The sequence below is a fragment of the Diabrotica virgifera genome, chromosome 8, assembly GCF_917563875.1.
Source record: "Diabrotica virgifera virgifera chromosome 8, PGI_DIABVI_V3a".
NCBI classification, from domain to species: Eukaryota; Metazoa; Arthropoda; class Insecta; order Coleoptera; family Chrysomelidae; genus Diabrotica; species Diabrotica virgifera.
The window spans coordinates 114589361-114615864 of record NC_065450.1 but is presented as its reverse complement, the minus strand read 5'-3'; the positions used below and the strand labels follow the sequence as shown (position 1 = coordinate 114615864).

The following is a 26504-nucleotide window of genomic DNA, read 5'->3' as shown; positions in this document are numbered from 1 at the left end:
ATAAATAATAAATAATAAATAATAAATAATAAATAATAAATAATAAATAATAAATAATAAATAATAAATAATAAATAGTAAATAATAAATAATAAATAATAAATAATAAATAATAAATAATAAATAATAAATAATAAATAATAAATAATAAATAATAAATAATAAATAATAAATAATAAATAATAAATAATAAATAATAAATAATAAATAATAAATAATAAATAATAAATAATAAATAATAAATAATAAAGAATAAATAATAAATAATAAATACCTATAGTCAACTTATAACAGATTAAAAAGAAGAAAGTCAAGAAACTCAAAAAATTCAGAAACAAATGCTTCAATATACAAAAACTGGTATGGGCCATTCCACGAACATACGCCTGTTTTGGATTACTTCGACAACGAATATTTTACTGTGCAACATAAGAAGTACGAAAGTAAATGGCGCTAATAATTATTCCAATAAACAACAATGTAATTTGCAATTTACTTTCGTTCTTCTTATTTTGCACAGTAAAATATTCGTTGTCGAAGTAATCCAAAACAGGCGTATGTTCGTGGAATAGGGTATATAGGCCAATTTTAGGACAAAACAAATTGGCATTGCAATATATTTTTTACACTACATATTTTTTTTTCAAAACTTAGTGGAATTTGAATTAGAAATTATCTTTAAGTGTATATGAAATTACAATTGTATTTGCATTTTATCTTTTTCTGATAACTGAGAATTTTCCTATAAATACAGATTCCTCTAGTTAAATCTATATACAGTTACAAACAAAATGTTGAAAATATTAATTGTGACGCTAGTCTTTTGGGCTGGTGTCAGTTATGCAAAAGGTAAGCAATCATTAATATTATTTTTTAAAAACCATGTATGTATCAAGTTACCAAGTTATAAAATTATTTATAATTTAAATCATTTTCTTACATTAAACACAGTTTATTATTAATAATAGAACCTAATTTCTTTTTTAGATGTCAAAAATGATTTAAATGACGTTATTTTATCTAATTCTGAAGATGGTAAAATAATGTTTGAATCATTAATAGACCCAAAGCCAACAGAACCACCACCACCACCACCACCCCCTACTGATCCTCCTACTGATTCTCCTGGTCCACCAGAGCCTCCAAGTGACGTTTCAGAAGCCCTATCTAACAAACGTCCCAGACCTCCCCCTACCAGACGTCCTAGACCACCAGGCCCTCCACCGAGCAGACGCCCTAGACCACCAGGCCCTCCACCAAGCAGACGTCCAAGACCGCCAGGCCCTCCACCAAGCAGACGTCCAAAACCACCAGGTCCTCCACCAAGCAGACGTCCAAGACCACCAGGCCCTCCACCAAGCAGACGTCCAAGACCACCAGGCCCTCCACCAAGCAGACGTCCAAGACCACCAGGTCCTCCACCAAGCAGACGTCCTAGACCACCAGGTCCTCCACCAAGCAGACGTCCAAGACCACCAAGTCCTCCACCAAGCAGACGTCCAAGACCACCAGGCCCTCCACCAAGCAGACGTCCAAGACCGCCAGGCCCTCCACCAAGCAGACGTCCAAAACCACCAGGTCCTCCACCAAGCAGACGTCCAAGACCACCAGGCCCTCCACCAAGCAGACGTCCGAGACCACCAGGCCCTCCACCAAGCAGACGTCCAAGACCACCAGGCCCTCCACCAAGCAGACGTCCAAGACCACCAGGTCCTCCACCAAGCAGACGTCCAAGACCACCAGGCCCTCCACCAAGCAGACGTCCAAGACCGCCAGGTCCTCCACCAAGCAGACGTCCAAGACCACCAGGCCCTCCACCAAGCAGACGTCCAAGACCACCAGGCCCTCCACCAAGCAGACGTCCAAGACCACCAGGCCCTCCACCAAGCAGACGTCCAAGACCACCAGGCCCTCCACCAAGCAGACGTCCAAGACCACCAGGCCCTCCACCAAGCAGACGTCCAAGACCACCAGGTCCTCCACCAAGCAGACGTCCTAGACCACCAGGTCCTCCACCAAGCAGACGTCCAAGACCACCAGGTCCTCCACCAAGCAGACGACCATGATAACCCGAGAAGTCAACTTCTTAGTTCCTAAATTGAAAACAATTAAAACTTAACTTACGTAATACTAACTTGAAATTTTTTATTTATTCCTTCGTAATAAGAAGAGCATTATTTGCTAAAGTATAGAGAACATTTTGTTTTAAACTGAATTATTCACGATCCATCTTAACGTCCCGTTAAGCCCAAGCTTCGTTGTAGATATGTAGGCAGTTGTAGAAGAATGTTTCTTTTTGACTTAAATACTTATTTCACTATCTTTTTGGTCTTCCTTTTTTAGGTACCTTGCTTGGTTGCACAGAGAGTATACAATTTTAAAAATGTTTACAGAAAGAATTGAAATTTTCTATTGTATTCTAATTTATTATTTAAACATTCTCTATTTTCTATTAGTACAATCATTCAGGCTTAAAATGGATCCAAACCTCGCAATTCTAATTGCCTTCATCGAACTTGGTCGTAAAGTATGCTTTTTATTTTTAACCTTTTAACTGCCAACGTTCCCATTTTGGGAACACCTATTAAAACATTTGTTTAGGATTGTTTATGCAATTATTTTTGTAAATCGCATTACATAATGTTTTGTAAAGGTAAGGGGCTTGCTAGTTTATCAAAAAAATTTACTTAGATTTGGGTTCATTTTCTTAAAAAAAAAGTAAAAAGCACAAAAATTCAATTTTTTGATTCGTTTTACGGTTTTTGCCATCAAGTCAGCAAAAATTATTCTATTGCTATTATTTTTTCAAGTAAGGTAGCCAATTGACTACCTTAGTAAATAGTTTATACTGCGCTTGAATTCTTTCATTACTTTTTGAAAAAAATTGTCGGAATTAGCCATGTCCCAAAATGGGAACGTTGGCATCATTGAGTACCTAATATACCCTAATAAATTATAATGTCGTTTCTGTTAGCTCGTAAATTTTCAAGGGCAATAACCATTAGTGCAATCGCCTTTCAAGTGATAATAGGAATTTAGGAATAACAAACAGTCGATAGAGCTGTTCAAGAAGAACACATGTGTACGGGATGCTTTGGAAGATGTGGAAACCTCATTATCCTCTAACATTGATGTTGTAATACTTCCTCCCATTTCAGGAGACCGAGATATTGATAGTGACGAGGACACTCTTGAGGACCAGATTTTGGACGTGGTTGACATGCCAATAGAGGTTCCTGGAGAGGTAGAAATTCATTATGGTGATGCCGAATCAGATGACGAAGAAGAATCAGTTGGAAGTCAAGCATCACAAAAAAGGAGGAAATCTGAAAAAGTGGCAATCCAGCAAGAAGCCCAAGATGCACCTAAAGTAGGAGCCGAGCATATGGGTAAAACGGAGTTTGAAATATTCTCTTTGTTTTTTCCTCCAGAAATTATTAGTTTTATACGTAATCAAAGCGAAACTTACGCTCGAAGGGATCAAAATTTTCAAAATTTTACAGTTTCTGATGAAGATATTCGTCAGTTTATTGGCTTGCTCCTGATTAGCGGATATCATCATCTACTCGACGAAAATGACTACTGGTCAACGGCGGATGACATGCAGGCTCCAAACCTTGCAAAAACAATGAGCCGTGAAAAATTCAGAATAATAAAAATATATCTTCACGTTTGTGATAACTCTAATTTAGCTCACTCAAAAGTAGCTAAAGTTTGACCACTTTTCGAAAAATTAATATTCAGCAGTTTGGAGTTTTTCATAAACATGTAAGCATTGATGAATCAATGGTTCCATATCATGGCCATCACTCAGCTAAAATTATGTTAGAAATTCTGCAAAATAAGAACAGCCATGTTGTATATTTCGATAATTTTTTTACCAGCTACTCCCTTCTGAAATCTTTATCAGAAAACGGTATACGGGCTTGTGGTACAGTTCGAGAAAATAGGATCAACAAATGTCCTTTAGTTTCATCCTCAACCATCAAAAAACAAGATCGAGGGACCTATGATTACAAATCAGATAGTGATGTAAGTAAGCTTTCTAGTAACACCTGTTCAAAATTCCACCAGAAGAGTGAAGTTTGAACATAAAAAGATGTAACTCAACCAAATTTGATAAGACAATATAACATTGGAATGGGTGGGGTTGGCCTTTTTGAACGTTTAGCTGCTTCTTATCGTCCCCGACTTGGATCAAAAAAATGGTGGTGGAACTTGATTGCTCATGGATTGAATTTGGCGGTTGTGGCAGCTTTTCGCTTTTTTCAACATGAGAATGCAAATATAACACACCTTGAGTTTCGCAGAAACGTTGCTCTAGCCCTTGTAAAATCAGGTTCAGGTCAAAGAAAAAGAAAAGGCGGTCCATCTGCCCCTGTTCTAAGCGACATAAAATTTGACGGGATGAATCACATTCCCGAAGGCACTAACCAAGGGCGTTGTGTTGTGTACTATAAAAATACTAGACTTTTTTCAAACAGTTAAGTATTTTATTTTTAGAAAATACATAATACCTTACATGCCAACGTTCCCAAAATGGGAACAACATGATAAAGACAAAATACAGCAGCAATATTTTTTTTTACTTCAAAATCTATTAAAATATGTCAAAATCAATAGACCTTTTACATATTATCTGTTTATTCCAAATATTTCGTATAGCCGCCATTAAAAGGAAAAAATGGCTGAGATTATGAAATCCATTTTATTTTCGATCTCAAATAGAGAAAATATATATTATTTAAATGAAAAACTCTGATTTAAGTTTGTAATTTGAATCAATCACTAAAAACTACCCCTTTTCACAAAAATGGGGGAAAATTTTTTTTGAAAGCTTGAAGTAGTGGAATTCGTTAAGAAAATGAAAATGAATTGCAAGTTGCTTATGATATTATAATGATATATTTAAAAAAAATTTATCCCTTAAAAATGTACGTTTGAGGGAAATTAAACTTTTTAAACTTCACATTTTGATGATACAAAAATATTTACTTTACAGCATTAAATTAAGTATAAAATTAATATATTATTATGATTTTTAAAATATATATCAATAATTTAACTTCAACTTCCAATTTCGTCTATTTCTTCAGCATCAACTTCCTTTTCTTCTTGGTCGACAGAAGGACAATTTTGGCAGCTATCACCAGAGCAAGAAATGTACGATTGATTGCAATATAATTATTCAAGTTTGCGACACCCACAAGTTGAGCCATATCCTTTTTAACAATTGCAAAATATCATTTAAAGTAGTTCTTCTGGTGAAGAAATATCCGTGATTTTGTTTGGTATCAAGGTTCCATTCACTTTTGTCCATCCCCAATCAGCAAAATTAAGAGTTTTGTTGCCCGATATGTAAATACAAAGCAGATATTGCATATATAAAAGAATAAATAGTCCGAAAACATCAAAATTTCAGGAAATTTCGTAGGCTATAAGATAATAAGAGCTGCAATCTTTCTAGACCCTTTTGTACATAGAATTTTAATGTTAAAGGGCTAAAAAGACGCTCCCTTTGCATTGAAATCAATACTGACGCTTATATCTCGCTTAATTTATAAGCTACGTGAGTTATGAAAAAAATATATAATTTACATTATAAAAAATGCTAAATTTTCGGTCAGAACACTTTTTTTAAATCCAATAGTTTTTAAGATATTTTGAAAAAATAACGTATTTTTTGAAAAATCGAAAAAAAAAGAAATTTACTTAAAAAAAGTTTTTTCACAATGTAGTTGTTCTATATAATTCAAACTTTTGAAACGTATTGTCGGAATATAATAGTAGATTATACCACGAGTCAATAATGATGGCTATTATTCCCGAGGAATAATTACGAACCGAGCCGCGTTAGCGGCGAGGGAGTAACATTCCGAGGGATTGAGAGCCATTATTGCGAGTAGTATACTCTACTTTATCTACGACAAATTAATTAATTTACGATTTTTAATGAACAACTTTATTTGTTAAAAACATTAAAATTAGTAATAGTACAATTAATAAACTGAATTGGTTGAGAATCATCATTAACTTTAGTAGAGTTTTTAATTATATTATATTATACGTTTTATTATAAATGGATTTCGATGTTTCAGGTATTAAGGTAGATGCTGTTGCTGTAGCTAGTTCTACAATTTCTGGTGGTGTACAATTAAAAGATTCGTCATTTTCGTCCATCTCAACACAAACTGTCAAATATACTATTCGTTTGACAGTGACACATTTTGAGGTTGATTATTTTGTTTCCGTGGTGAATTTTGTGATTGTTGTGCCAGAGGGGTTAATAGCTATTAATCCCGCATTATTAATCCCTAAGGGATTATTATATGGCATTATATTGCAAACACCACAAGTATAATACATATATTATGTATCAGTCGTAGATAAATAAAGTTAATTTTACATGGGCTACGATTGATATTAATTTTGACGCACATGGCATACATTTTACCGTCATTTTTTCTTTTATAAATTCGAGGTATTTGACTAATTTTCATCGTAACTCGCTCAATTTTCATGACACAGGCTTTTGTCAAAGCTTATTTGGAAGGAATAACAAAGTTCTTTAATAGTTATTTACGATATAAGTGTTAAAAGTACACGTTTAAGTCACGCATGTGAAAGTGTGCAGAATGAGTGAAGCGAGTTCTGCAAATTACATGAGTGCGTTAAAAGTGTACTTTTTAATACACATATCATACAATATTTTTTCTACAAACGTAATTACAGGACAATATTTACCAAAACTTTTACTTGAACTTGACTGACATTTTATTTTTAAATTTTTTTGACATTACATCAAAATTGCCTATACGGTCAATACGAAGTGCAGTGCCATAAAAATTTTAAAGCACTAGTGCCTTAAAGTAGCATTTTTAACGCGTGTATGGAGTGCTAAAAATTGCATTTTTAACATAGTTCTAGAAAAAAATCTTTTTTAACATTTTCTATGAAAAATTAATAATTTTTCCGTTATTTGAGCTCAAATTTTTGCATAAATTTACGAAAAACAAAAAATTCGTTTTCAATGACTTATAAGTTGCTTAACAATAATTTAAAAATGTAATTAAAACTAACCAGTTTCTTCGTTTTTTTTATAAGTTTCAATTTTAATAGGAATGACTTTTTCCAGAAAATGCGCATTTTTCGAGTTATTCGCGAAAAACTATTGAAAAACGTGTTTTTTGTTTGGATAGAACGCAACGTAGAATATCTTCGCGATGTTATGAGAAATCAACAGAGATATGGCTTGTTGCAACTCATTCTTCAGGGCAAGGTACTTGGAAGAAGAAGTCCAGGGAGAAAAATACTATCTTGGCTTCAAAATACATCCACAACCGGACTATTCCGAATAGCAGAAATGGATAGGTGCCGTAAAAAGAAGAAGACATTTACATCATAGCAGTTTCTCGCATTCTAGTTTTCACCGCTTTCTATCTATCATCCTCTTGATACTTTTTGGTCATGGCTTTGATACCCTTCTGCCATGCCTTTCTCGGACATTCTCTTCTTCTTCTCTGTATTGGTCTCCACTCTACCTTTTTGTTTCACTACCTGTCTCCATTCATACGTCTTACATGTCCGTACTAACACGGAGTCTTGGATCAATGGTATCAATTATTGTTGTTTTAATACCTATTCTTTTTCATATCTGGTCATTTCTTATTTTTTCGTTAATTGCTGGCCTGTAACAGTGTCTAGAAAATCCTATTTCCATTGACAGTAGCCTCTTTTTGAATTTTGAACAGAATTTTGAATATTTTGTCGAGATATTTGGCACACATATTCAGAGGCGGCTCTAGCCCATGTAGCGCCCGTGTGCAGTCGATGCCATGGCGCCCTTTGGTAGACGCGCAAACAAAATAGAATAGTCGAATAGGTACCTACCAAGCACTAGTACAAAGGGTACGCTTATAATGTAAACAAAAATTCAGATGCAAATAGTGCAATATTAAATGATGTCTCTGGAGCCAATATGTAGTCACGGCGTCAGAACAACCTACCCAAATCTGTTAAAAATATTTAATTAAAAAGAACTTTTTTATCTATGAGGTAAGGTTGAAAATTGGTTGAGAAAATAATGTGACAGTTTTGAGTAGGTTCACGAGTAAATAGTATTTTTAGGAAGGAATTGGTTAGATGAAGTGCTTTTGCAGTAGCAAAATCTTGAATAATATCACTTACTTCAATTTTTATTTCATGTTCAATACTTAACTAGTACCTGTATACAAAAACAAGGGAGACATACAACAATGCACAAACTACAGGGCTATAAAACTACTTAGCCACATCATGAAAATATGGGAGAGAGTAATTGATAGACGGATACGTGAAGAAACCGATATATCCGATAATCAATTTGGCTTTATGCAGGGCACATCAACAACAGATGCAATTTTCATTGTAAGGCAACTGATGGAAAAATACAGGAATAAAGAGACCAACGCTCATATGGTATTCATTGATCTTGAGAAAGCATATGATAGAGTTCCTCGAGTGATTCTGTGGTGGACACTCAATAAGAAAGGAGTCCCTGGCGAATATGTAAAGATTGTGAGAGATATGTATGAGAGAGTAACGACTAGTGCTAGAACAGGTATGGGAGAGACTGATACATTTCAGGTGAAAGTAGGATTGCACCAAGGCTCGGTGCTTAGTCCTTAATTTAATTCTCTTTGGTTTTCGACCAGATAACAGCGAAACTACAGGGTAGTATTCCATGGTGCCTAATGTATGCTGATGATGTAGTGTTAATAAGAAATAGTGAAGGAGACTTAGAACAATAACTGGAACAGTGGAGACAAGCTCTGGAAGAAAAAGGTTTAAAACTTAGTAGGACAAAAACAGAGTATTTGGAATGTTCATTTAAAGATGGAGTTACTACAAATAAAATGGTATATTTGGATGATGAAATGATTGCGAAAAGCAATAGTTTTAAGTACCTAGGATCGGTATTACAGAGTAATGGATAAATAGATGGAGATGCATGCAGTAGAATTAGGGCTGGATGGATGAAGTGGAAAGAAGCGAGTGGTGTGTTGTGTGACAGAAAAATTCCAATGAAGCTGAAGGGAAAATTCTATAAAACAGCCATCAGACCGGCTATGATGCACGGAGCTGAATGTTGGGCAATGAAAAAGAAAGAGGAACAACGAATGCATGTGGCGAAAATGAGAATGCTTAGATGGATGATTGGAGTGACAAAGAATGATAAAATTAGGAATGAGTATATTAGGGGAAGTCTAGGTGTGGCACCAATTGATGCCAAAATGAGAGAGCATAGGTTAAGATGGTTTGGTCATGTTCAACGTCGAGACGTTAATTACCCAATACAAAGAATAGCTGAAGTGCAGATTCCTGGAAGGAGTAAGAGAGGAAGACCAAAGAAGACGTCGGGGAGGCGATAAGGCAGGACATGTTGGTAAAGGGGATTAACATTGATATGACCCAAGATAGAATTGTGTGCAGAAATGCAATTAGGGAAGCCGACCCGCATAGTGATAAGGCAAAGAGAATGATGATGTTCAATACTTAACTACTAGTGATAAATTTGTCAATCGACTTTGCGACAATGTTGACTCCGCGCTCCGACTCCGCTGAAAGTTGCAATAATTGTGGTAGTAATAAAAGAAAATCTTCCTTTTAAATAATTTTAATGCCAAGAAAAGCCGCTTTACTTTATATCTAGGTACATGTTAACTTAAATATAATACCTAATCCATTCCGTCAAAGCTTATTTCACAAAAATTACCCCGCGACAAGTGTACAAACACTTTTGAAAATGCCCGGCAAGTCCAAAACAATTTGACCTTTATTACTCTGGGCTAATTAGCAAAATTCATGGAAAAGTTATTTACCAGCCATTTTATTGCTGGAATCGAATTATAAGATCCTATATATTAATAATATAGGTATGCAAAGTCCGCAGATAGTATGCTACTTTTTTTATAAACAAAATGGCGCCGACAAATCGTATTTTTTTCAATTATTGCTCTATAACTCCGAAGATTTTAACTTTACAACAAAAACACTTAAATAAAAATTCACCGCAATTAAATTCTGCATAGAGATATGTTTTTCACGATTTACTCTGACGCAAATTTTCCTCGGAAAATGCGGGTTTTCCTAACAAAAACTCTAATTTTCAAATAAAGTTTTAGGTAGGTAATTATTAATAAATAATTAAATAACTTAGTGACATTAAAGCTTTCTTGGTATAAATTGTAATTCCAGAAGCCGGTGAAAATTAAACGAATATTTTAGCAACAATTCAATTGTAAATTAACAATTTACGATCGCAATAATAACCAAAATAATCATGATACATTGATCAAACTTATAAAGATTATAAAGATGAGATGCTTATTTAATATTTTATCGACAAAATATAAATTTTTCTTTTTTTTGCATAATCTTTATATTTTGAAAAAAAAAATAGTTATAATACGCTAGTATTATTAGTAAAGTACAAAGAAAGATTATTTACCAGCAATTTTGTTACTGGAATCGAATTATAATATCCTATATAATATTAATATAGGTATGCAAAGTCCGCAGATAGTGTGCTATTTTTTAATAAACAAAATGGCGCAGACAAATCATATTTTTTTCAATTCTTGCTCTATAACTCAGAAGATTTTAACTTTACACCAAAAACACTCAAATAAAAATTCACCCCAATTTAATTCTACATAGAAGCATGTTTTTCCGATTTGCTCCGATGAAAATTTTTCTCGGAAAATGTGGGTTTTCCCAACAAAATCTTGAATTTTCAAATAAATTTTTTGGGCCAGTAATTATTTATCAATAATTATATAGCTTGGTGAAATAAAAGCTTTCTTGGTATAGATTATAAATTCAGAAGCCGGTGAAAATGAAACGAATATTTTAGCAACAATTCAATTGTTCATTAACAATTTACAGTCGCAATAACAACCAAAATAATCATGAGACATTGATCAAACTTAGAAAGATTATAAAGGTGTGATGCCTATTTAATATTTTGTCGACAAAATATAAATTTTTCATTTTTTTGCATAATCTTTAAATGTTAAAAAAAAAATTTTATAAACAAATTAACATTTCTCAGAAATTGTTTATTATATTCTAATTATAAAAAATACTTAAAATGCGTATTTCATAGGTCTTGAAAATGAATGCTTTAAAAAAAATTTCCAACCATTTGCAAAAAAGTTATGAAACAGCAAAGTAAATATACGATTTCTCCGTTGTTTATAATTTGTTTTAATTGTTTCAAAGCTTAAAAGTGAGTCTATGGTACAATCTAATTACTCACAAAGAATGTTAAAAATTAGTGCAAGGGTTATATTTTAATCAAAGATTAAAAACACTTTTTTTTGTAATTTTTAGCGTAAAAGTAGGCCTGATACAGAGTCGGAGCTAAAATGTTCACTCGAAGCGACTGACACGCACCATACATTATTTATAAAATTGTACGTCTCGCGCGGCCGGTCGTCGCTCCGAGTGAAAATTTTAGCTACAGTACTGTATTATTCTACTTTCGAGCGTGTAAATTACAAAAGAATATATTTATAATCTTTAATTAAAATATAACCATTAAACTGATAATCGATATTTATTTGTAAAAAATTAGCTTGTACTTTAAACTCACTTCTACGCTTTGAAAGAATTAAAAAAATATATAAACACCGTAGTAATCGTATGTTTATTTTGCTGTTTCATAACTTTTTTGCAAATGGTTGCAAAAAAGTATTAAAGCATTCATTTTCAAGATACTTGAAATGCGTATTTTAACTATCTTTTAAAATTAAAATATAATGAAAACTTTCTGAGAAACGTTAATTTGTTTATAACTATTTTTTTTAAACATTTAAAGATTATGCAAAAAAATAAAAAAATTATTTTTTGTCGACAAAATGTTAAATAGGCATCTCATCTTTATAAGATTTCAAAGCTTGATCAGTGTATCATAATTATTTTGGTTATTATTGCGACCGTAAATTATTAATTAACAATTTAATTGTTGCTAAAATATTCGTTTAATTTTCATCAGCTTCTGGAAATATAATCTAAGTCAAGAAAGCTTTTAAGTCACCAAATTATTTAATTATTCGTAGATAATTACTGATCTAAAACTTTATTTGAAAATTAAAGATTTTGTTGGGAAAACCCGCATTTTCCGAGGAAAAGTTTCATCCGAGCAGATTGGGAAAAACACGTCTCTATGCAGAATTTAATCACGGTGAATTTTTATTTGAGTATTTTTGTTGTAAAATTAAAATCTTCGGAGTTATAGAGCAGTAATTGAAAAAAACACGATTTTCGGGCGCCATTTTATTTATAAAAAAAGTAACACACTATCTGAGGACTTTGCATACCTATATTATTAATATATAGGATCTTATAAGTCGATTCCAGCAATAAAATTGCTGGTAAATAACTTTTCCCAAAAATGGCCTATTCTCCGATAATCGGCCCAGACTATATAGGTTCCACAACCGATTTCGGACACATTGTCGGTGTTTTTAAATGAATCAAAAGATTGCCGCCCGTCCGTTGGACGGGCTGCCGGGCGGGCGGCAATCTATAAATCGTGCTTAAGTGCCAATGTAATTTTTCATTAATCGTTTTAAAGCATATTTTATGTTGAAACAAAATAAAGGACCCGCTCATTGGCGCTCGGCGCCCCCAAAAACCCGGTGCCCGTGTGCACCGCACACCCTGCACAATAGGTAAAGCCGCCTCTGCACATATTCCTAATACAATAAAGAATTTTGGTACACAGTCCAATTTCAGAAATATGTTAGTATGTGGAAATTACTCTATAACTAAATAAAATATTGCAAAAGGGAGCCTGCACCGCCATTAAGAAAGACGAAAAAATACACTTTCTTCAAATAAACTTTTTTATCCCATGCCTAGATTTTGTCACATTGGATCTACTAAAAATCGATTTTCTATAACAAGAAATCGAACGTGACTAACTCGGCAATATTTCGCGCCTATGAGTATAAAAATGATTGTTTTTGATAGTATTCTGGTATTGACTATTGATAGTCACTGTCAGTGCCGAATTATCGACGCACTTTTGCCGCACTATTGAAAGTTTGCAAAACTTTCGAAAAACAAAAATATTGATGACGCGCTACTGTTCTCTCTAAAAGGGAACGGATCAAAATGCCAAATTTTTACACATGTCAAAATTTTCAATGTGTTTTAAATATATTCTTTTTTATCAAATCCTGATAAAAATAATAAGTACTCTAAAAAGATTTAAACGTAGAATGAAAGACTAGTTTGTTACCGAGGGCCGAAAGTCCCTTAACATAAATAAAAATTTCTTTTTAATGAAATATTTAATATTAAAAATCACATTAAATTTTCTCTTTTATTTTCACCCCTGTAACTTATTAAAATAAAAATTATATGAGAAGTTTCCAGGGAGTTTTGGCCCTCAGTAATAATGAAATTTTTCATTCGGCGTTTAAATTTTTCAAAAATATTTATAAGTTTTCTCAGGTTTCGAAGAAACACATTGCAAATTTTGATATTTTGCATTTTCCTCCGTTCCCCTTAAAAACTGACGTGATTTGCAATTTTTCAAGATAAGCAAAATTAGATTTACATATTACAGTCTCTCACATACATTGTTTGCTATCAAATATGTAAGGAATTTGTATCGAATAAATATTATCTTTAAGTGTAAAGTCGTATACAATTATTTTATTCATGTTTGATCTGTTATAGATAGCTATGCATTCCTCTAGAGCAGAGGTCGGCAACGTTTTTAATGTGAAGAGTGAAATACTAAATTAAAAATTCATGGCGGGCGCCAACTATTTTTTGAACTAACAAATATATAAATATAAACGTATAAAAAATAAACGTTTTGAATTTCTTGTCTAAATTAACAATAGTTTAAGGGCGGATTAAAATTTACTGAAGGGCGCCGTGGCGCCCGCGGGCGCCGCGTTGCCGATCTCTGCTCTAGAGTAAATTCTGACTACACTTTGTGGTTGCTCCAAACACAATGCTAAAAATACACTACTCAACAGTTGAAGTGGATAATTTTAAAATTCCTAAAATTAACATACAAAACTATTTTTAAAATAATTGCCTGTACTATACTCTATATGCTATCTTTATTGCCAATATTTTTTGCATGTGGTTTTTTTCTCCCTATTCTTATCGGCCCTTATCTCGTACAAAGAGAGAAATGTTGTTCCAAACATGAATATATCATTCGTATAAAAGTCTTTGTATTGGCTTTACCAGTTGTCAAGAATAAGTCAAGAAATCTATTTATCACAAAAACATTATGCCGCAAAGAGGTTTAGAATTAGTGCAGCTCGAGCAATTAGTTCGTTGGATCCAACAAGGCATAACTCAACAAGAGGTTGCTATGAGGCTAAATGTGTCGCGAAGTGTGATAAGTCGTGCATGGAATCGGTATGTAGCAACTGGATCTGCAACATACAGGCATGGAGGAGGAAGAGAACGATCTACAACTCGTCGGCAAGACCGTTTTGTAGTTCTGACGGCAAGAAGAAACCTAACATTCACGGCTTCCAGAATTTACAGTATCTTCAGGCATGCTACTGGACGAGCGATTTCCAGTCAAACTGTCAGAAGACGGTTACATCGTTACATGTACCCAATTTAAGGGCTAGACGGCGCGCTACCCATCCACGACTAACTAGGGAGCAGCGTGCATGCAGATATCGCTGGGCGATGGAACACTATCAGTGGAATTTCGAAAATTGGAGGAATTGTCTCTTTACTGACGAGTCCCGATTTCGTTTGTATACGAATGATGGCCGAATATTGGTGTGGAGGGAAAGAGGACAGCGTTACAATGAAAATCTGGGAGTCACATCCACTCTTTTTGGAGGTGGATCCGTTTGCGTATGGGGAGGCATATGTTTTGACGGTCGCACGGACTTAGTCGTCTTAATTAATAAAACAATGACTGCTACACGATATCGAGACAGAGTCATAGTACCAATAGTTGTTGCATTTTTTGGTGCAATAGGCGAACAATTTGTTCTGATTGATGATAATGCTCGCCCTCACCGTGCGAGAATTGTCAACGAGTGTATAGAAGCTCATGGCATTACAAGAATGGAGTGGCCACCGTGTTCACCTGATATGAATTGCACTGAACATGTTTGGGCCGAAATGTCTAGGCAACAAAACAGGCTCCTTCAACCGCCCCAAACCTTAGATCAGTGGGCCAATACATTACGCGCGATTTGGGAACGTATACCGCAGCAGTTCATCAATAATTTAATAAGAGGTCTTCCAAATAGGGTTAGAGCGCTAAGGCGACACAGAGGTGGACCCACACACTATTAATTTTTCTTTTCGGGATATTAGAAATTGAGCAGTAATAGATATTTTAGGTTGTTAATTTTAAAATTTTTATTTATTTTCTATTTTTTTTAAAGAATTTATTTTTTCGGTTCATCTGTTTGAAAATACGAAGTAAAAATATATCTTTATTTATATCACTCCATTTTTCTATTTTACCTTATGAACAAAAAATAAAATACATCATCATCATCATGGTGCTACAGCCCTTAGAGGGCCTCGACCTTCTCAAGCGTTCTACGCCATTCTGTGCTGTCCCTTGCCTGCACTTTCCAGTTGCCGACTCCAATCTTCTCGGCATCTTGTGTTACCCCGTCCATCCACCTCAACTTTGGTCTTCCCCGTCTTCTCATTCCCACGGCTTGAGCTGTTAGAATCCTTTTGATCATGTTCGATTCAGGGGCTCGGGCTACATGTCCTGCCCACTGCAGGCGATTTCGCTTAATTATAGTGATAATATCTTTTCCACCAAACGTTTGCTTGTAGATATTCTGCAGTTCAAAGTTATATCTACGCCTCCATATTCCGTTCTCACAAACCGCTCCGAATATCTTGCGTAGTACCTTTCTTTCAAAAATTGATAGAGCGGATTCATCTGTTTTAGTTAGCGTCCATGCCTCTGAACCATATGTGAGAACGGGGACTATCAATGTTCTATACAGCCTTATACGAGTTTTTTGAGACAGACGTTTGTTAGATAAGTACTTTGATAGACCATGATAACACCTGTTTGCAATTATTATTCGCCTTTTTATTTCCTATTTTATTAAATAAAATACACATTTTCATAATATCCACTTCAATTGTTGAGAAGTGTATTAATATTATTGGGGTAGCTAGCCTTTTGGGCTGGCATAAGATGCATAAATGATAAGAAAATGCCAATACCTATATTATACAGGGTGTTTGGTAAATAATGGGCCATAGCTTTACCATAGATTCCTGAACTTAAAATAGGTCGATTTAAGCTAACTTACCTTAGTACGAAAGTTGATAATAACCGAAATACAGGGTGTCGAAGTTAAACTTTTATTTTATTTATTCTTGAATATTATTTCCTGACAGGCATGGGATATCAGCACAAAATTTGGTAAACGGGAGTTTTTAGCGATGAGGAATCTAAAGGCGCCAACAAAAATGATGTATTACCCAGAGGGCGCCACATACGTATTTTAGCGCTCACTCTATATACTTTATGGATCAAAATTTTTATTCTTTTAATATTTCTACTTAAAAAAGGTATACTATTTTCATCTCGCTAAATTCAACTGTTTTCGAGATAAACGCATTTTAAATCTGCGATACAACATAATTTTTGCCTAATATCATTGTAGTTAGACCCAAAAAATAAACTTGAAACCATAATAATTGTGCCAGTCCTCATATTAATGTCATTGCATCGAAAATTCCATTTGAAGAAATTTGCGATACATTTTTGTAAATTTTTTATATTTTTAAGTTATTTTTCGGGTGTAACTATAATAATATTATGCAAAAAATTATGTTGCCTTGCAGATTTAAAATCCGTTTATCTCGAGAACGGTTGAGTTTAGCGAGATGAATGTGGTATACCTTCTTTAAGTAAAAATATTACGAGAATAAAAGTTTTGATTCAAAAAGTATGTAGAGTGGGTAATAAAAAAATTGCACCTATTAAGTGAGCGCTGAAAGGCGTATGTGGCGCTCTCTGAGTAATAAATTATTTTTTGTAGCGAATTTAGATCTCTTTCCAAAAAACCCCAGCTTGCCAAATTTCGTGTTATTATCCCATGCCTCTTAGGAAATATTCAAGAATAAATAAAATAAAAGTTTAACTTTGACACAAATTTATTTATTCCAGTTTACATTACCGAATTCTATCTAATAAGTCACTTAATATAAGATCGTTTTCCGCTTTTATTATTTATTCTCGAAAAATCCGGACTCGCCATCTCTTGTTTTCGCTTGATCTTCCACGTACCGCTCGTTCCCCTCCACGCCATTTTCAGTACATGTCCTCTCTCCAGAATATTCCAACATATTCAAGGTGGGAACTGTTATACGGGGGTCGGTCAAAAGTACTCCTTTGTTAAACTGCTCCCCTCTTAAGATCTGAGGGTCCCGATCAGGAACTCTAGATAAAGGCCCAGGATGGCGGAATCTACAGGACTCTCCAGATATGCAGACACCCATCAGGAACAAATAACAGTCTACTGTCTTTGACGGGCATGGTAACTTTGGGTTAATGCAATACACAGTAATTCGTACGCCGGTTTCTCGGAAGATTTTTTCAAGCATGGTTATGACAATCTTACAATTTAGATTTTCTACTGCACAACCTACTTTTGGCGAAGCAAAATTTTTGATGTCATAATTACAGACGATTTTCTTCAAATTAGTTAAAGCCCGCCATATGTTCTCGTAGCTTGGCGTGTCTGTATAATACTTCCTGGTCACCATATACAGCAAAGATCGAGGACCGTCTTCTAATCGCAATATTTTCCAATTTTAGGCTGCTGCTTTCTTAACTCGTCCAGGCGGCCGAAGTTTCTTCTGAATACGGACGAAATTCCTTTAGTCATCTCGAGGAATTGGGCAACACAATGGGCTAGAGCGACGTTTTCCGGAACATTAAACAGATCTTGCCGAACTTATGTGGTCACGCCGAATCTAGCACTATTTCTCTCTGCGTAATTTGACATTAATTCCTTAAAACTTGGCTGTCCGGCATCTTTTATCTTATGTTGTCTGTTTCATTTGAATCAGAATATGGTGCAAGACGATTTATGTGAATAACTTTTGGTTTACTGTCTGGCAACTTCTTAGTTATGTGTATTACGTCATTTATTTTCTTCTTAAATTCATTCGGACTTTCTAAATGTCTTTATTGTTTAGGATACAAGCCTCGACCACGTTGTGGATTACGAATAAAAAAAAAGATAACATACCGCGAAGTTTTCATTTTTGCATCGAGAATCATACTGATCTTTGATTCGGTTACCAGTTATCTGGAAGCGTTATCGGGCAAGTTCATGAATGCTGTTCATTTGTAATTTAAGGCGGTCGACATATTCTTCGCCTGCAACATGTTCCTGGGAAGGTCTGCAGCCAAACTCTATGTTGCAGAGAAAACGAACTTCACGACCCAACATCAGGCAGGTTGGTGTCTGACCTGTAGTTTCATTCACGGCGGAGCGGTAGGCCGTCAGTAATAAATGAATGTGCTGATCCCAGTACCTCTGATGTTCAGATACAACTTTGGACAAGTGTTTACCCATCGTTCGGTTCATCCCCTCGACCATTCCATCTGATTGATGATGCATGGTTGTCGTTCTGGTCTTATTGACACAATCAATTTACAAACGTTTTGGAAAAGGGCTGACTCAGAGTTTCGCTCTTGGTCGGAGTGGGTCTCCAAGGGAACACCAAATCGGCTAAAGAATTCTTTAACAAATACCTCTGCAACGTTAGCAGCTTCTTGATTTGGTAATGCATACGCCTCGCTCCATTTCGTAAAATAACCCATGGCTACCAGGATATATTTATTTCCAGCATCGGTTTCTGGAAATGGACCTGCAATGTCGGCTACTCTTTCCATAGGACCACCAACGTTGTACTGTCTCATGGGTGCTTTCTTTCTACCAACTGAACCACTACTGGATGCACACAGTTCACATTTCCGGCACCAGTTAACATCATTTTTACAGTTCACCCAATAGAACCGTTCTCGAACCTTTTGCAGAGTCTTCGTAATACCAACGTGTCCACCTGACGTACCGTCATGCAACTGACGCAATACTTCTGACGCAACGTTCCCATGCCTTCACTACACGCAGCAGTTCTCTTTTTGTAACGCAATATTTCCTTTCTCTTTTCGACAGGACTATGCTGAAATAAGCTATGACTTTTTCCTGCCCATCTTGGATTTGTGAGAGAACTGCTCCTATGTCACTGTTGCTAGGAAAGGTATCCAAAATAAATTTTCCTGCCTGTCCCGGGTAGCTTAATATCGGTGCACTGATCAGAGCCCTTTGTAGTTGTTCTAAAGATTTTTGACACTCTTCACTCCATGTATACTCTGTGCCCTAGTCCGTCAACTTTGTTAGGGACTTGGAGCTATTGGCAAATCCTTTGACAAATCGTGGGTAATAATATTGCCGTATATAATATTATGTACATAGGTCAAGGAAACTTCTAATTTCCTGTTTATCTTTTGGTACTGGCCAATATTTAATTGCTGAAATATTTTGAGGATCAGCTGTTACACCATTGCTTGATACAGTATGTCCCAAGTACTTAACGTCTTGTCGAAATATGTCACTTCTTCGGACTTAACTTCAAGTTCGCTGTCCTCAATCCAATTTTGGTGAAGGCGCCAATCAAATTTTGGTGAATGTAACAAATAATAAAAATAGTGTCGAGAAAATGAAACTGAAAAAATGGCAAAACCTCGCAATTTTTTCGTCCAGCATCGATTTGTACAAAAATTTGGGATTACGCTCACTTTACCCTCTAGTTCATTTTCTATATTGAGCCGTTGTACGCTTTTTGTTTTTTACGGGTGAAAACTACCCCTAATTGTAAACAATTATAAAATAACACTTTAAACTTTAATATAGTCAATTGGTTATTATTAGTTACATACATAATGATTGTTTTATGCTTGAAGATATACTATCATAATATTTCCACCCTTAACCTTTGTCGAGCGGCATAATTGTACACCGTTAACAGACGGCATAGGTACAATTGTACCTGTTATATATTTTCTTAAAAATTCCTTAATCTAAAGGGAAATATATGTTAATTTTAAGATAATATTATTTCTTACTGGCATAACTGGTAAAAAATTGTTGAATATTGTAATAAATAAATAATAATATTCGTTAATTTGTTCTTGTACGGATTTACAAACAAAGATTAGAAGCCGCTATAACGTGACCGCTCTTATCTATCGTAAATTGTTGAAATTACTGCAACAATAAACTTGAAAATAGTGGATATAAACAAATTCTAGGAAGAGTAGCATTATATTGTATTTCAACTGGAAACATACATCTCATCCCCATTTAGTTGTTTGGTGTTTATCAATAAGTGTATACCTAAAAATTATCATGAATAGTGATTATAGGTGCATCTGGTATACCGAAATGGCTACAAATTAGGTGTACATAAAAATAACAAAGAAAACTTGTGCGAGGTGAGGATGATAGAGTATCTGCCAATGATACGTGCAGCAATGTCATGTAATTCTTTCAATACCTTGCTAAGGTTTATATGATTTGACAATTAAAATATCCGCGAAGAACGCAAGAAATCCGATAAAGCTGCACTTATACGAGATGTCTAGACAATACTGAATAAACATTTGCAACAAGGCTCCAAACCATCCAAATGCATAACTACCGACTAACAATTGCGACCATTTAGAGGTCTTACAAATTTTACACAATACCTTCCACGCTCGCTAAATATGGGATCAAACTATTTTTGGCTTCTGATACATCAAAGCTCACACAAGATCATCTTTATGTTCTTTATATTGGAAAACAGCATAATATTATGGTTACCCACAAGTTAACGTTGGTGAACAAACAGTTTTAGATCTGATCACGTCTCATAAAGGTTACAGACAGAATGTTACCACAAATAACTTTTTTACCAGTATTGAAATCGGTAAATTCTTGAATATATGGCACATGAGGTTAGTAGGGCTAGTAGAAAGAGCTAGTTTTTCAACAAATTTTACATATAATCAAGTTGCAACTGTATGCCCTTAGGTATATGTGCCAAAGAAAAACAAAGCAGTAGTGTTACTCTCGCCCATGCATATGACAGGAAAAGTAAAAGACAGTAGCGAAGGTGGAATTAACCCAGTATTACAATAAAACCAAAGCGGGATTGGTAACATGGATAATATGCTGAGTAAGTATTTGACCAAATACTCACCCAGCATTTTATGACGAACATTGCGTTGGCCTTCAGCCTTTTTTTTATATGATTAACCTCACTTGCTTAGCATTCTACATTTTACATCGAGAGCATATTCCATTACAAAAAACAAAGGACTAACGCAGGAAATTTTTGAAGGATTTTCTTCGTAGTGCTGTAAAAATGGCCCTTGGTCAAAACAGAGTATGTATTTGCTGTAGATACTCCTCCTCAAGTATCTCACAGCATTCGTGGATCTACTCCAGTAAGGGGAAGTTGTCATATTTGTCGAAACGAACAGAAAAACTGCGCAAAACGAGAAATACTTGTGTAGTATGTTTTCTATCTGTGTGTCACGAACATTCTTTGTCTAAAACGATATGTATGTGTTGCGAAAATCCACACTAACATTCATTTTTGTATTTTTATTCAAATAAGCTATCACTTAAATACAAAATATATTGTTTTTTTAAATCATTTATTAAAAAAAATATACAAGGTACAAATGTACCTATGCCGTCGTTTATAGGGGTAGGAACTATTTAAAACTCCTGCTGTGAATTGAATAAATAATTTTTTGTTATATTTGGCTCACATAATTTACTGGATAAATTTATAGCCCGGGAGGTAGCGTCAAATTTAACCGGAGCACTTTAGCATGGCTGTTTTCTTTTCATTTAGTTAGGTGTTCCAAAGCTTATTAAGAAATGATGTGTCAGCTGGCCCAAAATCGGGGATTTTAGCCAAGAAAAGGTAAAATGTGAAACTTGATGAAAAAACGCTACAACTTATATGTCAAATATTTATCTCCGTGACTAACGTGTATAACAGCCAAGAATACGTAGCTACTGGCTTTCACCCAGACGACTCGGGTTCAAATCCTGGCCCTGAAAATCTTTTTTGTTTTTAAAATTGACATTTTGATTTGAAAAATAATTATTTTTTGATAATACCACGTTTTTGTTATTTATACGACACAATATAAAAAAGTCAGTATGTCTTTTCTAGAATCGTAAACTTTGCATTTGATCATTAGGGGAGTGCAATTAGAACAAAAATATGCATTGTTTCGGAAAAATTCAAACAAGCTTATATTTTTCTAAAACTTTTTTTGTTAGTTTATATACATGTTAAAGTAAAAAGTTCTACCCGCAGATTTGGCCGCTAATTGTTTATTAATTGTTTAAACAATAACAATTTTTTTGTATAAATAATTTTAAAAATATTGTTAAATTCATCATTTTATTTTGATCAAATATGTTTCTATTTTGTTTTTGATTATGCCGAATATGGCATTGCAATTTGAAAATTCTTATACAGAAGCTCTTATACAGTGTGTCTCCGTAGCTAGGAACCACATGGAAAACTTTTTTATTATCAATTTTACGAAAAAATTTATTCTTAATAAAATGCCCTGGATAGTCAAAAATCTGAAATTCAACCATCAGATAAAAAATTTTATCAAGTTTATACGAGTTATAATCCAATTAATTATTTTTTTCTACAAACGGTTAAAATGCAATTTTTAGCACTCCATAGGAGCCTTAAAAAGTCAATTTAAAGCACTGGGTGCTTTAAAATTTTTAGGACACTGCAGTTAAAAGTAAAATGTCAAATTTTAAAAGCATACGTCAAAATATTTGTACTTCATTTATTAACATTTTGGTTCGTGTCGAATTTAACATTACATGAAGATCTGAAGGTTCCATTCATCACAGATGTCATTAAAGATAGGTACAACAAACACCACGAGAAAAGGGAAACACACCCCAACGCAGTATTAAAGCCGCTAGTACAAGCTCCAATTGCCAGAAGGTTGAAGAGATTATGGCCAGCTGACATGAAGACTATCTAGGACTCCTTCATTGGAGGGAGTCCCTTCACGCCAATGAGGGACCCAGCTCCCAGACTTTAACTTATAGGATGCTAATGTATTTTGATTGTTAAATAAAGCATAAAAAAATTATTAACATTAATATTAATAGTACAATCTGCGCAATTTGAAAAATGAATTTCTTGCACTGCAGTTTTATCATTTTTCATGGTTAAGGTGGAATGAGTAGAAATAACTGAGTTTCCAGTCGAAGCTGAGGCCAAAATATCTTCAGATGTTGTTGGTGATCATTTAAATCTCCTGTCAATGTATTAAACGTTTTTTAAAAGATTTTTTAAAACTTGATTTAAACTGTATTATTGCATTGTTAACACGTTTGTAGAAAAAATATTGTATGATATAGGTCTTAAAAGTACATTTTTAAGGCAGTCGTGTGAATTGCACAATTCGCTTCGCTCATTCTGCAAACCTTCACATGCGTGCCTTAAAATTGTACTTTTAACACTTATATCATAAATAACTAATAAAGAAAATAATAAATAATAAATAATAAATAATAAATAATAAATAATAAATAATAAATAATAAATAATAAATAATAAATAATAAATCATAAATAATAAATAATAAATAATAAATAATAAATAATAAATAATAAATAATAAATAATAAATAATAAATAATAAATAATAAATAATAAATAATAAATAATAAATAATAAATAATAAATAATAGATAATTAATAACTATAGTCAACTTATAACAGATTAAAAACAAGAAAGTCAAGAAAGTCAAAAAATGCAGAAACAAATGCTTCAATATACAAAAACTGGTATAGGCCAATTTTAGGACAAAACAAATTGGCATTGCAATATATTTTTTACAATACATATTTTTTTTTTTCAAAACTTAGTGGAATTTGAATTAGAAATTATCTTTAAGTGTATCTTAAATTACAATTGTATTTGCATTTTATCTTTTTCTGATAACTAAGAATTTTCCTATAAATACAGATTCCTCTAGTTAAATCTATATACAGTTACAAACAAAATGTTGAAAATATTAATTGTGACGCTAGTCTTTTTGGCTGGTGTCAGTTATGCAAAAGGTAAGCAATCATTAATATTATTTTGTAAAAACCATGTATGTATCACGTTAGAAAGTTATAAAATTATTTATAATTTAAATAATTTTCTTACATTAAACACAGTTTATTATTTATAATAGAACCTAATTTCTTTTTTAGATGTCAAAAATGATCTAAATGACGTTATTTTATCTAATTCTGAAGATGGTAAAATATTGTTTGAATCATTAATAGACCCAAAGCCAACAGAACCACCACCACCACCACCACCACCCCTTACTGATCCTCCTACTGATTCTCCTGGTCCACCAGAGCCTCCAAGTGACGTTTCAGAGGCCCTATCTAACAAACGCCCCAGACCTCCACCAAGCAAACGACCTAGACCACCAAGTCCTCCACCAAGCAGACGTCCAAAACCACCAGGTCCTCCCCCTACCAGACGTCCTAGACCACCAGGCCCTCCACCAAGCAGACGCCCTAGACCATCAGGCCCTCCACCAAGCAGACGTCCAAGACCGCCTGGTCCTCCACCAAGCAGACGTCCAAAACCACCAGGTCCTCCACCAAGCAGACGTCCAAGACCACCAGGCCCTTCACCAAGCAGACGTCCAAGACCACCAGGCCCTCCACCAAGCAGACGTCCAAGACCACCAGGCCCTACACCAAGCAGACGTCCTAGACCACCAGGTCCTCCACCAAGCAGACGTCCAAGACCACCAGGCCCTCCACCAAGCAGACGTCCAAGGCCGCCAGGCCCTCCACCAAGCAGACGTCCAAAACCACCAGGTCCTCCACCAAGCAGACGTCCAAGACCACCAGGTCCTCCACCAAGCAGACGTCCAAGACCGCCAGGTCCTCCACCAAGCAGACGTCCAAGACCACCAGGCCCTCCACCAAGCAGACGTCCAAGACCACCAGGCCCTCCACCAAGCAGACGTCCAAGACCACCAGGCCCTCCACCAAGCAGACGTCCAAGACCACCAGGCCCTCCACCAAGCAGACGTCCAAGACCGCCAGGCCCTCCACCAAGCAGACGTCCAAGACCACCAGGTCCTCCACCAAGCAGACGTCCAAGACCACCAGGCCCTCCACCAAGCAGACGTCCAAGACCGCCAGGTCCTTCACCAAGCAGACGTCCAAGACCACCAGGCCCTCCACCAAGCAGACGTCCAAGACCACCAGGCCCTCCACCAAGCAGACGTCCAAGACCACCAGGCCCTCCACCAAGCAGACGTCCTAGACCACCAGGTCCTCCACCAAGCAGACGACCATGATAACCCGAGAAGTCAACTTCTTAGTTCCTAAATTGAAAACAATTAAAACTTAACTTACGTAATACTAACTTGAAATTTTTTATTTATTCCTTCGTAATAAGAAAATCATTATTTGCTAAAGCATAGAAAACATTTTGCTTTAAACTGAATTATTCACGATCCATCCTAACGTCCCGTTAAGCCTAAGCTGCGTTGTAGATATGTAGGCAGTTGTAGAAGAATGTTTCTTTTTGACTTAAATACTTATTTCACTAGCTTTTTGGTCTCCCTTTTTTAGGTACCTTGCTTGGTTGCACAGAGAGTATACAATTTTAAAAATGTTTACAGAAAGAATTGAAATTTTCTATTGTATTCTAGTTTATTATTTAAACATTCTCTATTCTCTATTAGTACAATCATTCAGGCTTAAAATGGATCCAAACCTCGCAATTCTAATTGCCTTCATCGAACTTGGTCGTAAAGTATGCTTTTTATTTTTAAGGAGTGAAAACTACCCCTTACTTCAATGAATTGAAAACTAATGAATTAAAGCGGAAATGGGCAGTAATTATGTTCAAAAATGTTAAATGGTGATTGTTTTGAATCATGAGTTTAATATTATGATATTTTACATCTCACAACCCTTAAAAAAACCACCCAGACAAAGATTATTTAAAAAATATGTTCAAGAAATATGAAATTTTTTTATTTTGGATCGTAATAGGAAAATTTCTTTCCTTTAAGTACGAGAAGTCTGATACTTAATTTTTTTAATAATGCAACCACCAAATACCACCCCTAACAATGAAATTTGGAAAAAATTCAAAATTAATAAATGGAAACAGTTATAGATATCACTATGTTAATTATCAATATATCAATATTCGATATTGTTATATTATGTAACTACCCTTAAAAACTAACCCTCATACAGTTATTAAAAAAATGGCTGAGATTATGAAATCCTTTTATTTTCGATCTCAAATAGAGAAAATATATATTATTTAAATGAAAAATTCTGATTTAAGTTTGTAATTTGAATCAACCCCTAAAAACTACCCCTCTT

At 34.7% G+C, this 26504-nt stretch overlaps 2 protein-coding genes across 2 annotated transcripts; both read left to right on the top strand.

Annotated features, from left to right (window-relative positions):
* Positions 1–1043: 1043 nt before the first annotated feature.
* LOC126890242 (basic proline-rich protein-like) lies at positions 1044–2066 on the top strand. The gene has a single exon (XM_050659097.1). It carries the CDS (start codon positions 1044–1046, stop codon positions 2064–2066), a length of 1023 nt encoding a protein of 340 aa, XP_050515054.1.
* Positions 2067–2640: 574 nt separating this feature from the next.
* LOC126890241 (basic proline-rich protein-like) lies at positions 2641–25527 on the top strand. Its single transcript, XM_050659096.1, has 3 exons — positions 2641–2653; positions 3159–3292; positions 24326–25527. The coding sequence occupies exons 1-3, from the start codon at positions 2641–2643 to the stop codon at positions 25457–25459; spliced, it is 1281 nt and encodes a 426-aa protein (XP_050515053.1). The 3' UTR covers positions 25460–25527.
* The last annotated feature ends 977 nt before the right edge of the window (positions 25528–26504 follow it).